Source organism: Tursiops truncatus, chromosome 10 (genome assembly GCF_011762595.2).
Source record: "Tursiops truncatus isolate mTurTru1 chromosome 10, mTurTru1.mat.Y, whole genome shotgun sequence".
Taxonomy (NCBI): Eukaryota; Metazoa; Chordata; class Mammalia; order Artiodactyla; family Delphinidae; genus Tursiops; species Tursiops truncatus.
Genome location: NC_047043.1, coordinates 321119 through 335204, shown reverse-complemented (window position 1 = coordinate 335204; position 14086 = coordinate 321119). Strand labels below are relative to the sequence as shown.

The 14086-nt window shown below is 41.4% G+C and overlaps 1 protein-coding gene across 7 annotated transcripts in view; it reads left to right on the top strand.

The window, feature by feature from the left end:
- EXOC2 (exocyst complex component 2) overlaps positions 1-14086 on the top strand; it is a 155465-nt gene that overhangs the window by 107792 nt on the left and 33587 nt on the right. For 5 of the 7 annotated variants that reach the window (XM_019944990.3, XM_073810234.1, XM_019944988.3 and 2 more), the window contains exons 22-23: positions 3558-3674; positions 13784-13925. In XM_019944990.3, the coding sequence (XP_019800549.1) occupies positions 3558-3674; positions 13784-13925 (259 nt within the window). Of the gene's footprint in view, positions 1-3557; positions 3675-13783; positions 13971-14086 lie in introns of all 7 variants that reach the window. The other 2 variants (XM_019944991.3, XM_019944989.3) reach the window with 2 other exon arrangements.

The following is a 14086-nucleotide window of genomic DNA, read 5'->3' as shown; positions in this document are numbered from 1 at the left end:
ATTCCACACTTAAAAATCTTTTAGCTGAAGTTGCAGCTTAAGTAGCTCCGTCTCCTCTCTGCATTGTGTGGAGATCCTGAGTGTGGTACCCTGGTGCTTGAAAACTGGAGAGCAGGCAAAGGACAGGCACCGTTTCTCCCCATTTTCCCTCTTTAAACAGAGAAGCTCTGCTTTTCTCTATTTTTTGTTGTTGTTGTTGTTGTTGTTGTTGTTAAGTTCCCTAATAGCATTTTATTTGAACACAAAATTCCGTGGCAAAACCAAAACCAAATCACCTTTTCTATAAACACACATATATTTTAAACATATGCATGTGTTTAGCAATGATTCACACATATACTTTATCCTGTATGTGAATTCAGCTGTTGAAATTCAAACTCCAGCTATCCTAAAAAACAAACAAACAAAAAAAACAACCCTCTCTGGTTTGTCATTAGCTTGAATGATGTGTGTGTATGTGTATGTACCTGTCAAGAAAGAAAACATGTGAACTAAATTTCCTGCCATATATAATTTCTACAGTTATTATAAGTTTGAATTCCTAAATAAGGATTTGTTATATTAGGAAAAATAGGGTTTAATCAAAGTAATTTTTTTTTAAAAGCTATTGTAGGTTTAATTACTTGGGTGACTAGGTGGATAACAGTACTGTTCATGAAGAGAATTCAGGAAGGAAATGGTTTCTAAAGAAAGATTAAAAATTCAGTTTGGGACCAGATGTGTTGAATGAGAAATGTTCAGGTGGGATGTCTAGTGGGTGATTGGACCCCAGGAGAGAGATCTAGGTACAGATTTGTGAGTCAGCAGTGTAAGGCCTGGGGGTGGATGAGAATACTAGGGAAAACAGTAGGAGGAGAGGAGGGCCAAATATATAAAAATAATATTGAGGGTGCCAGTATTTAAGGGAAGGCCTGAGGCAGAGAGCCTGGAAGTTCCCTGAGAAGGAAGAATCAGAGAAGGAAATCCAGGGACAGGTGGGAGAGCGCGTTTAAGCAAAGGAATATTTAACGGTATCGCAGACTGACAGAGCATCAGGCCAGGTCAGACAGAAGCCAGGCCTCGTGGGAGGGCGTGTGGATGGCCGAGGGGCAGCTGCCTGCGCTGGGTCAGGGATGAGTGGCAGCTGAGGAGGGCGATGTGGTGAGTTCAAACTGTTCTCCCACTGTGAATGGGAGAGGACATGCGAGGAAGGATCCTTCTCAGTGGAGAAAGACCTTGCTGCCTGTCTGGCCAACCACGTTTCTTCTGGGTCTTTTGGGACAAGCCTAATTTCTACGTGACTATCTTTCCAGTGTTTGGAGCAGCTGCCGTGTGCTCACATGTTCCCTTCTCGAGCAAACACGGCTTGCTCTGAGCCCAGGACTCCCGCAGAGCCATGCCTTCGCCTCCTCTCCTCTGTCACCCAGAGCCCTGCATGCTTCGCACTTGCTTCTGCTGGTCACTGGACCTTCTCTGTCCCATTTCACTCTCCTGAAATTGTTCCAGATTTGGAACCAAATTCAGTTCCTGTGTTTTTCCCCATTGGATGGTACCGTGTTAGATTTGGTCCAGGTAATTGAGATCTTCTTAGGGTCTTGTCCTGTTGTCCAGCAGAGAGGCACCTTGTGGGAAGAAAGAGGGCTAGGTTTCTGGTTCGCTTGCTGGTCTGCTGCTTACTGACAGAAGAACCTCGGGCATGCCACGGAGGGTGGCCTGATGGCCGCATCACAGAGATGCTGTGGGGTAGCCAGAACAGTACATAAGGCCGTGCAGTCCTCAGTCTGCAGGCGCTGCCATGGATAGGTTGAGTTGTTATTTTCAAACATGTGTATTCATCTGAGTTGTTTGTCAGCTTTTGATGAGTCATTCAATTTTAAGAATTTGATTATTTGTCAGGTTTTCTTCCCACTTTTGTTTCCTGTGATTGGTTATATTTGAGGAAAAAATACACTTACTAAGAGTAAGACTTCAAATCACTCAAATAGTTTTTCCATTCTGGGGGAAGAACCATTCAGATTACAAGGGTAAAAATCAACCAGAGTTAATTAATGAAGAGGGCAGAGAAGGTGTGGCAGGCTGGGGTGGGCAGCTGGGAGGCGGTGCCTGGAGGGTAGTTAAGGATTGATTGTGGGGCTGAGAGACCAGTTGAGATATTTGGGATGCCACTGCTCAGAGTGGCTGATGAAGCGTCACGGTGACTTTATGTCACACGCTTTACAAGGGCCACATAACAGTGATAGTTAGCTGTGGGCAGGGGTCTGGGCCTCCCCCAGCCTCACGTGTCACCTCCTGGTGCCCACCTCACGCGGTTTGAACACAGAACGTGGACGAGGAGTAGACGCACAGCACATTTGTTTTAGGCTTTTTTTTGCCGCCACTTCCTGTCCATAGAGTCATTCAGGCCACTGACAAACTTCCATTGCTTTGAAAGCACTGTAATAATTCCTGGGCCTTTTAATTATGTATGTTGATGACCACAAAAGGCAGCAAATCGGCCACACTCTGCCAGAACTAAACAGTAAAATTTTAAATAAAGACATGGAAAGTTTTACACATTTTGGGGGAGCTGAATGGAATTCTTGGGTGATCCAGGCTCAGTGAGCCTAGCCCTGTGGTCTGTGCACCTGCCAGGGCCTGGTTATTCCCATCTGCCTTCCTGACATTAACCTAAGCTACCCTGATTAGTACACAGCAGTGATCAAAGTATGGGTGAGAGCTTCTCCTAGGAAGGAGTTCTGCCTTAGTTTTTAGTCAAGGATCTAAACCAAGGGCCTAAGTTAGTCACAGTGGTTCCAGAGAAGCCCTCACGCCTGAGGGAGCAGGGACAGTGCTCAGACAGCCCCAAGAACAGTGACGGTGCCATTCCTAGAACTGTATTTAGAAAGCCAGTTCTTCTGAACTCTGAGAGGATGATTGATTCATCAGCCTGGGGGGTCTGGTAATTTTGATAAGAAGTCACCTTAAATAGCGGGAAGCCTGGGGAGTGTAGACTGGCGCCCTGCATGGCTGACCGGGGGAGAGTCCCCGTAAGAGGGAGACTCTTCTACATAAGAAATTCTGTGAAGGCCTGGTGTTTGAAGGAGCCCATCTATGGATGGCATTACAATTCTCTTCCAAGTTATAAGAAATTTAGAAATTATTTTCTGAGAGTTTCTCCATTTTTTGGTAGTTATTTTTAAATATCCATTTTTATAGCTTTTTTGGGGTGCAAAACGTATGAAGTGGAATAACCAATAAAGTAGAATCCCTTTCCTAAGAAAGCAGCTATCCTGTTTTACTAGTTTACTGTGTTGCATCAATCTGTTTTTCCATACAGCTGATAAATTTCAAAAGGAATTTGAGTCAAACATTGTTTGGCTCTATAGTGTGTTATGTCATAGTGAGCAATTAGTAGAATTATAGAATTGTATTGTGTTTCTCCCTGTTACTGGAAAGAAGGAACCAAGAAAAACAAAGCATTGAATATTGATATTAAACACCAAGAGATTATAATTAAATTTAACAAGTGATAAATGTTATCTGTTAGACTTTCAATTTGTTACTATAAATATTTTTCTAAAAATTTGTATTGGTTTTAGGAACAGAGACTGTTAATAGTCCTGAGTAATTGCTGCTACCTAGAACGTCACACCTTCCGAAATATCGCAGAACATTTTGAAAAGCACAACTTCCAGGGAATAGAAAAAATAACACAGGTAAATGGATCGCGTTAAATGGACAAGTGGTGGTGTCATCCGCTTCGTTCCCAGCTGTTTCCTCAGCCCCCCACCCCCGCTCCTCCCCGCGCCCGGGCCCTTCTCCTCACAGCTCACTGGAGTCACTGAGGTAATGCTCTCCTCTTTCTCTAGAGCAAAGCCCTCTCAAGGTTAGAGCTTTTCAAAACTGAGGGAGGAGAAGGAAAGAAAGGCTTCAAAGCCAGATCTTTAGGAGTCATCTCTGATTTGGCTTGTTTTAGGTTAAAGCTTTTACTTCTAGCCGACAGCAAACCCTGAGCTTGCAGAGCCACCTCTTCTTCCTCCCTCCCGCTCCAGGGGGCCACAGCATTGCTTCTGCTTGCCTGCCAGAGCACACGCACACACGCGTGCGTGCACACACACTCCTGCACGCGGGCACAGCTCTAGGTTGCTTTGTCTTACCTGAAAAGTACATACCCTCCACTCTTCAGTCCTGCCTGTAGAAAGGTGGACAAAAATGAGCCCTGTATAAATCAATGGAGTAGTTTTTTTTAGTGTTACACTTTGTTGATTCTACTTTTCAAGTAAGCAGAAAAGGAAAAAATGAAGTAATCATGTTATTATTAAAGGCTGCTTGGTTCCTGGACAAAAGTTTATCAGATTTCTAAGTAAAACTAAGCTAGAACCACTTTTCTAATGTCAGTACAGTTTTCTCAGTGCAAAGAATAAGAAAGATAGTGATCTTGTTAATCTTATAATCAAAAAGTGCTCTTGATGGATTGCATACTTTTTACAAATGATGGTTCCAGTTCATGAACTAGATTGGGATTTTTTTTTCAAAGATTGAAAATGTCAGAGTGGGTGGCTGTGTCTTGTTTTCTTGCCTTTTCGTAAAGATTAATCATCCTGATGAGAAATGTTGTGACTTAAGACTTTAGGGCCAAATGTCGAGTTTATTTCCAGAAATTTTTGTGTTGAGAACTGCAAGGTGCTCTCTTTCAGTAGAAAGTTAGTATTTGTAGAAAGTGGGCATTTTATTTTTATGCAGTAACAATAATGACACTAACATTATTATTGAAGAAATCTTTTACCATTTTAAAAATATATGAAGTGATTAGGAACTGCATATAACAAGCAGGGAGATTTTTAGGTTTTTACAGAGTTATGAGTGGGAATTATCTGTTAGGTTCAGTTTGTATCATTAGGAAGAAGAATGAAATTGACATGCAGATGGGCTTTGATGTCCTTCCCAGCCTTTGTCCAGATTGTTCTGAGACAAGGTGATATGCAGGATCAGGGGTGGGCTATTTTGGGCACTCAGAATTTGGAATTGAATATTTTGAAATCATTCAGTTGAGTATTAAAGGAATAGACAGTAAACTAGATTTATAGTGTTTGTGCCGATTCTGTTTTTTATGAGTGAATTCATTAATTTCATGATGACAATCAAGTAAAATATATTTCTTGAATTAAGGTATAAAAGTTGCCAACTGCCACTGTTTTTCACGGTTCCTTTCTCAAATGACAGATAGCTCGGGAGGCCCAGATCCTAGAACAATCCCAGGGCACGTGGGTCCCATGAACATTGGTTATCTGTTCTCTGGCTCTGCTCTGCTCTCAGAGGGAAGTGCTCACCGAGGGCCTCTGCCTGGTGTGCTTCTACCAGATGGGCCCCACCTCTCTCAGGTCTCCTTCAGGCTGCAGGTGGGGACTTTGCCAGGGGTCCTCCAGGCATAGTTCCTTCTGCTTTCTTGCTCCGCCAGGAGCTCTACCAGGAGCGGCACAGAAATGGCCAGCCTCTTCAGTCCCCTTTGTCTCAGTCTCCATCTTCAAGAGTAGAATTAATTTTTACATAGGAACAGTACGTGCATAATCACGCTTGTTAGGCGTTTATTAAAATTTAATCATCACTCATCCTTTAAAGCTAGAATGATTTTTATACACAGTTTTATTTGATGAAAACAGCTCTGTGAAGTAATCAAGGAAAGTATTATTAACTCCATTTTTTTCATGCAGAAAAATGCTCGGAGAGGTTAATGCCTTGACCTGTAAACAGCAGAGCAAAGCAGGACTCAAAATTAAGTTTTCTCGTGCTAAATCCAGAATGCTTTCTGGCCAAGCACCATACATATATTAAGATAAAGAACAAAGTTGTTTCCATGGAAGCACACCAAAGGAGTAGGACATGAAGCCGGTTGGTTAATGTACATCATTTCGGACTTGATGAAACAACATTAAATAATAAACATTAAATTTATCAGATCAGAGTATCAGCTCCTCTTTCCCTACAAGTTACGTCCTTTAAAATAGGCCCCATTGTAGGCCTTCAGTGGATGTGCTGTTTGGAGCCCGTACAGCAGGTGCCAGCCCTTGAGTACTCTGTGTGTTTCCACGTGCAGGGCCAGCGCCTTTGAGTTTTCCTCAAGTCTTGGAAGTGTTTTTCCAGTCACGCATTTTTTTTCTTTATTATACAAGTAAGACCTAATTATCATTTTTTAAAAAGAGAAATACTGAAAATCTAAAAAAATTTTTAAATCATCTAAATGCGCCAAAGATGAACACTGTCTTATTTTAGTATATATAATAATTTAGTGTCTTATATATACCGTATACCTGTGTGTATATATGTTATAAAAAAAATATGAAACATTTTCCCCAATTCTGTTTACCTTGAATGTATCTTTTTCTATCGGCTCTTCTGTTGTGAGCACTTTTCCATTTTTATTAACTATTTTTGTAAAGATGAGTTTTATGGCTTTATATTTGTTGGTGCAGATGTACCATTTTCTAATTTTTATTATTTTAACTTTTTTCCTGCTGGTTATTTTCATTGTTGTTACTGAGAGGGGAAGATAGTCTTCGGTCACATTTCTTACTTCCTCACAGTGGATTCTTACAACTGGGAGTACAACTCCAAAGACTCCTGGTGGGGTTTGCCAGATTGCTTTCCAGAAGCCGGTCTCACCACATTTGGCCATCATCGCCGATTATAGTTTCTAATTTGATAGGTAAACATACTCTTTCATGGTATTTTCATCTGCATGCCTTTCTCTGCTTGGTAGGTTAACACTTTTTCATATGCTCATTGACTGTTTACAGAATTTTGCGTTCTAAGTGTGCACCCCAGGTTAACCACAAATCCTTAACTCTTTGAGACCTTTGAGAAAGGAAAACCAGAGCTATATGCTTAATAAACCTTAGCTTGTAATTTTATCGCGGTAGCTGTAATTACATAATTCCAAGGAATTTTTTTTTTACATATATTTTAACCTGTGCCAGTCTTTTAAAAGGAATTATCTAATTTAGAGTTTGGATAATTGCAGATTTTTGACCGACTCAGGAATGTAGTCATAATGGCCATTAAAGTCTGGCATGAAATGCTTGATTGAGGTTTTATTTGAAGCCCCTAAATCTCTTTCAGGTATTCCAACATGGAGGTGGAGAAAGGACAGGTGTTTTGTTTTTGTTTTTTTTAAATATGTCCAGGGAAGGTCCTTTACAGCAATCAGTTTTAAAGGTTTTTGAGTCACTTGAACCATGGGTACCATATTTTACATATTTGATTATTTTTAGCTTAATTGTATATAATTCTCTTTTTTTGCTGCTGTTTTTATTTATTCTAGTTAAAACGTTGTTTTTTAATACAACTTTTAAAAGTCAAACTCCATTTACAGTTATTACAAAATATTGGCTCTATTCCCCATGTTGTACAGTATATACTTGAGGCTATCTTACACCCAGTAGTTTGTACCTCCCCTCTACCACTGGTAACCACTAGTTTGTTCTCTGTATCTGTGAGTCTGTTTCTTTTTTGCTTCAGTCACTAGTTTGTTGTCTTTTTTTAGATTCCACATATAAGTGATATCATCCGGTATTTGTCTGACTTATTTCACTAAGCATGATGCCCTCCAGGTCCATCTGTGTTGCTGCAAATGGCAGAATTTCATTCTTTTTATGGCTGAGTAGTAGTCCATTGTATACAGAGACCACATCTTTCTCCATTCATCTTTCAGTGGGCACTTGGATGCTTTCAAGTCTTGGCCGTTGTACGTAGTGCTGCTGTTTTTTCACATAGATGTTGTTTCAGAGATGAGAGAGAAGCTCAAAGTCTGTTTGGAAAGTTGGGGATGTGCAGGGCATAAGTGAGTAAAACCATTGATTCACCACTTGGGCGCAGGATGTGGGTTCCGAAGTCAAAACCTTGAACCCTGGCAGATAAAATTCAACCACTGGAGTTGTCTTTTACCCCACCCCTCTTCCCATTTCCGTCCTCATGCGGGCGCTCCGGGCCCTCCTCAGTCTCTTCTCGTCTACTCCCTCCGTCCCTTTGTCAGTGGTGCCCGTGATCTTTAACCTGCAGGCCGTTTCTAGGCTTCGGATCTGTTTCCTACGAGACGTCTTCGCTGGAAGTTCCCCTGGTATATCAGGTCATTGTGTCCAAACCAAAATGGCCCTCCGCCTTCATGCCAGCCCCTTTCTGTGCGTCCTTGTCTCAGGCGGCCAGCTGGGCCCTGGGGGTGTTCTGGCCTCCATCTCTCGGGACGGCTGATGAGCGTCCTCTGAACCTGTCTCCACCTGGTTGGCTCTTCCTGCTCAGGCACGGCCCTTCATCAGCCGACCACTGTGCTTTCGCAGGAGCCTCGCTCCCTGGCGCTCTGTGCCCTAAGTCCCTTCGCTCTGCACCATCCTGCAACTCCCGTCTCAGATGCAGGTGTCTCGTCCCACAGAGAGCCTCCTGTGGCATGGCCCTGTCCTGTTCCCCCAAAGCGCGCACGGGCGAGGTCCTCTGCTCTTCTTGTGGTGCTTCCTTCAGATGCTGGAGTCGCATTTGACACCTCACGTTGTGACTACTTTAATGTTGGTTTGCTTCTTTTCTCGACTGAGTTCTTTTCAAATATTTCTATATGAAATGTTTTATCCCTACAGAGGAATAGCTCTTGTGTAGATGTGAATTAGAAGAAATTGCAGCTGAAGAAATGCAGTGTCGTGATCAGGACCCTCGGTGCACATTTGCATCACCTCCCTCCCCTTGTAGAGTCACTTCTGCATTTTGTGGTTCCTGATTAACACGTTGTTTACTGTTACCTGTTTCTGAGTTTTAAATAGCATCAGTGGGATCACAGGCGTGCATTTTTCTGTGACTCCTCTTTCTACTCAGTACTGTTTTTGAGGTTTATCCATGTTGCTGCATGTAGGTTATGCTAATTTGTAAAATAAGTTAGAGTGTCTCCTTTTTTCTTCTTCTGAGAGTTTATATAGAGTTGGAATTACAGTATTCGCTATCTGAATACTTAGAAGAATTCTGGTAAAACTTTCTGGGGCTGTATTTTCTTTGTGAGACAGTTTTTAATGACTGGTTCATTTTCTTTAATGGTTAAAGAACCATTCAGGCTTTCCGTTTCCTCTTGTTAATTTGGGTCATCTGTGTTTTTCTTGGACTTTGTCCATTTTGCCTAAATTTTCAAATGTATTGGCATAAAATCGTTTTATAATAGTTCCATATTCTTGCAATCTCAACTGCATCTACAGTTATGACCCCCTTTTATACTTAATGTTGCATGCTTAATATTTTAGTCTTTTTTTCGATCAGCTTTGCCAGAATCTTTTCAAGAGCCAACCTCTGTCTTCACTGATCTCTCTTCGCATCCTTGTTTTCTGAGGCAGTAACTTGGGTGCTGAGCTTACTTGTTTTGTCTACACAGCTCACTGATTCCAAACCTTTCTCCTTTTTCATATGAACATTTAAGGCTATGAATTTCCCTCTCTCTAGTGGCGTGCTGCATGCTAACACATGGTGTTCTGATTGTCCAGTTTATATGTTCCAATTTTAGTTGTGTGTTTTCCTTTGACACATCAGTATGTAGAGGTGTGATTTTAAATTTCCAAATTGAGGGAGCAGCTAGTTTCCATATTGGGAGTTAGTTTTTTCTTTGTTAGAGATTTCTGACTTAAGTGTTCTGATGTCAGAATATCATATTTTTAACTTTGTTGAAACTTGCTTTGCAGGTGATACATGGTGGGTTTTCTTAAATATTCTACCTTGCTTGAAAAGACTGTCCTTCAGTTTTGAATACCAGGTTCCGTTTGCGTCTGTTAGACCCAAGGTGTGAATTGTTCATATCTGTTCCTTTTGTTTGTTTGTGTGGTCTTTAATCTGTCCATTACTGAGAAAGATGTAGTACAGTCTCTCTTTGGCTACTTTTTAGATATTTTCTTCACCTCTAGCATTCTGTAGTTCAACTATGATGTGTCTCTTGGTATGACTTTTTTTTTTTTTTTGCCTTTTTGCCTTTTTGCCTTGACTCTGATTGATACTTTTAAGCAGTCCTGGAAAATTCTCAGCCATCACCTCATCAAAAATTCTCCCCTTGGGCTTCCCTGGTGGCGCAGTGGTTGAGAGTCTGCCTGCCGATGCAGGGGACATGGGTTCGTGCCCCGGTCTGGGAACATCCCACATGGCGTGGAGTGGCTGGGCTGAGCCTGCGCGTCTGGAGCCTGTGCTCCGCAATGGGAGAGGCCACAACAATCAGAGGCCCGCGTACCGCAAAAAAAAAAAAAAAAAAATTCTCCCCTGTTCACTCTTTTCTCCCTTCAAGAATTCCTGTTGGATCATATCAGACCTTATATTCTCCATGTCTCTTACCTTCTTCTTTCATGTTTTTTCCCTCATCTTTAAATACTCTGTAATGGTTAGGAATATTTCTTCAGATCTCTCTCCTCATCCACTGCTGCTTCTGTTATGTCTAATCTTGCTGAAATTTGCTGTCTGTTGACATTTTATTAAAGTTGTTTTTCATTCCCAGAAACTCTTTTTGGTTTTTGTTACTAAGTCAGGGAAAACAATTAACTTACTCTGGAATAGTACACTTTGAAACATTATACCAGTGTAGGAGATGGTGGCGGTAAAGTGCTTTCCAGTGGCCCTCAGATGGTTCTGTGTAGGTGGCCAAGTCAGCTGCAGGCTATAGTCAAGTAAATGGAGAGGGATTTTTGCAGTCAGGTGAAGCCTGATTAATGGGATGTGAGCTGGTTAACTTGATTATAAAAATTCACAGAAAACCAACAGTTGGGGAATATATAGATCATAATCAGTCACAGGTTAGAACCACGGCAGAAGGAAGATGAGGAGAAGTGGCTCCCGACAGCAAGTCCTAGGTGGTCCTTCTGTGTCAGAGTGACAGGATGTCCTGCTTTATCACAGTTTGCTCTTTTGATTTAATAGTGCCACCTCTACTAGGGATTAAAGGTTTATTTTTTAAAATTAACTATTTACTTGGCATTTATTTTGTCCACATTTGACAAGTTATGGTTCAGTAACATGAAGGAATGTCAGTTCACTGTCCAGCCATCTGTTTGTAAAGAATTAAAAGTATATTAATTTGACTGAAAGTAGTAATCCAGATTCACTTGCATAGAGATTCTGATTATAGTTTGACGAGTTTATTTCTGTAGAGCTGGCTCAGTTAAATGCACTCTTTCTGTCATCTTTGAAATGAAAATAACAGGGCTTTTTTCCTACTGTTTTTTTCTTTCTCAGAAACTTATTTGTCTTAGAAGTATTCCTTCCAAAAAGTTTTTAAAATAGTAAACCAGAAAATTTAAGTTGGAAACATGAAATCACAACAATGAGATGATTTTACGTTTCGTTAACTATTTGAGTGAGCTACAGACCCTTGTGTAGACACCGGGGAAGCAGGGCATCTGCCATCTGCGTTTTGTTCCTGGACGTGCCCCCCGTGACCACATGTGACATCAGAGCACCTTGACCTGCACGTTGCTGCCGAAGAGAGAGCTGGTAGATCATCACAAGCCTCTAAAATGCTGCCTCCTAACACGCTCTGTATTTCTCCATGTTATTACTGGTTGTTGAACTACAGTTGGCCTTGAACTACGTATGCGCTGGGGTTAGGGTGCTGACCCTCCACCCAGTCGTGTAACTTAGAGTCAGCCCTCCGTATCCACCCTCCCCGTCTGTGGGTTCGTACAGTATGGTAGTATTTACTACCGAAAAAAATCCACATATCCGTGGACCTGCACAGCTCAAACCTGTGTGAGAAAACCTATTTCTAATTACATAACTGTTGAATTAGCACCCTTTTTTCCCCTTTTCCATTAGAGACGGCTGGCCTGGAAGCCGTCAGGCCCCACCTTCCCTGAGAAGCTTTTCAGCCCCTTAGCAGTGCCCTGGTCACTCTTGCTCTCTCTGCTTCCTTATCAGCCACATTCCGTGAACATTGTCTTTCGTGTGTTTTCTTGTCTGTCTGCCCTACTGGACTGTGGTTTCCTTCCTAACAGAGTTTTTTTTCACGTAACTTTCATCCATCACTCTCAGGTGGTGGGTTCGTGATAGACCCCATCCTTGCATAATAGGGTCAGGTGAACTCAGCTGACATCTGTGCTTCTCAGATGGTATGAACAGGGCATTTGAAAAATGATAATCATAGCTGCTAGCATTTATTATGTATTTTAGATGTGCTACACAAGGCTCATAAATTATCATTTCTAATCTTCACAAAAAAATTTATGAGGTGAGTATCGTTGATTCTCATTGTTTCATTTGTCTGGTACCTCTCTGTGCGTACATTTATTTTCAACCTTTTTTCTTAAATTGAGATATACCTTATATACAGTAAAACATATAAATCTTTAGTGTATTAGATTGGTGACTTTTTGCACAGTACCCACCACCCAGATCAAAATATAAAATGTTCTCCTTGTGCCAAGTCCCATGCAGTGGGACAGCTGCATGGGCACCCCTCTCACCGCTGTCTGACTTCTGTCTGCACAGGTTAGTTTCTCCTTTTCTTGAACTTCATGTGAAGTGGAGCCGTACAGTTTGTAGCCTCCCGTGTCTGGCTGCTTTTGCTCAGAGCTAATCATTTCTGAGATTCAGCCAAATTGTGTGTCTGTTACTAATCTGTTTCTTTTATTGCAGAGTTTAGGTAACATATTTTGCTTACTCATTCTTGGTAATGGGCTTTGGGTTGTTTCCAGTTTCAGGTCTTTATGAATAAAGTTGCTGTGGGCACTGCTGTAAAAGCCTTTCTGTGGACATTTGTACTCTCTTATTTTACATATATACCTAGAAGTGGAATTGCTGGTCATGGAATAAGTTGATAGAACCTCTGACTATTCCCAAGTGGGGATATCCTTTACACTCAGCCAGCAACGTGTGAGTGTCCAGGTGCCCCACTTGCTCACTACCACTTCACATTCTGTTTTATTTTAGCCCGTCTCCTGGCTTTTGTTGGCATTCCCTGATAAACAGTGATGTTAAGCATCTTTCTTATGCATTTAGCTGTTCATATTCAGGTACCGTCTTTAGAAGTGCCTGTTCATTTCACTTGTTCATTTGTTAATTGGGTTGTTTACCTTTCTATTAGTGATGTTAGAAATCTGTGTATATCTTTGTCAGATATATATTCTTTGAGTAGAAATTTTAAATTTTGATGAGGTTTATCTACTTTTCAAAATGTTTAGTGTCTTTCATATCCTGTCAAAATCTTTACCTGCTCCAATGTCCTGAATTTCTTTTTCCCAGAGGCTTTGTAGTTTTAACTGTTATCTTCAGGGAGATGATCTGTCTCTTACTGAGTATTACATTGTGTTCATTATTACTATAATTATACGTATACTATGATAGCTTTATAGTATGCATTGAAAGGACAGTTGTGCTCTTTTTTCCTGGTATCTTTTCATGCTGTATTGTATGGTCTACAACCTCTAGTACAGTCTAGTGCCAGCCCCGACCCTGCACTCCCCAGATTCTCACTCCTCCCATGTTGAGGGCTCAGCCCACCCCCTCTGCAAGTCCTTGGCCCCTGGGTGGTGGTGAGACCAGGCATGGACGCACGGGGCTGACACTGACCCGCTCTTCCAGCAAGAACTAGTTCATGTGGGCTGACCTTCTTGTGAAGGCGGCCCCTGGTCTATACAGAGGACTAATTCTTATCTTGTTACACAGCTGCACTAGAGTGGTCTTTATTACTGAAAGTAAAATAAAAATCTTGCCTTTTTGTAAGAAGTTGGTAAAAACTGTTAAAATCTACTGAAGTATTTATTTAAATTGTTTTACTTTTTTCTTCACCCTCAAGCAGACAGCTCATAATTACTCTTCTTTGTGTTTATAGGTTAGCATGGCCTCACTGAAAGAGTTGGACCAAAGACTCTTTGAAAACTACATTGAATTGAAGGCAGACCCCATCGTTGGCTCCTTAGAACCTGGAATTTATGCAGGCTACTTCGACTGGAAGGACTGCCTGCCCCCGACAGGTGGGTGGTTTGAAGTTACTGAAGTCTCCAGATGCATCCAGAGGGGTAAATATGGATTTCCTTTTCTCAATACAGGCTGAAGATGCTTTTCTGTTTATTCCCTTTTTTTTTTTTCATGTTTACTGAGGGGTTGATTTAAATTTTTATTAGCTTACCCACTT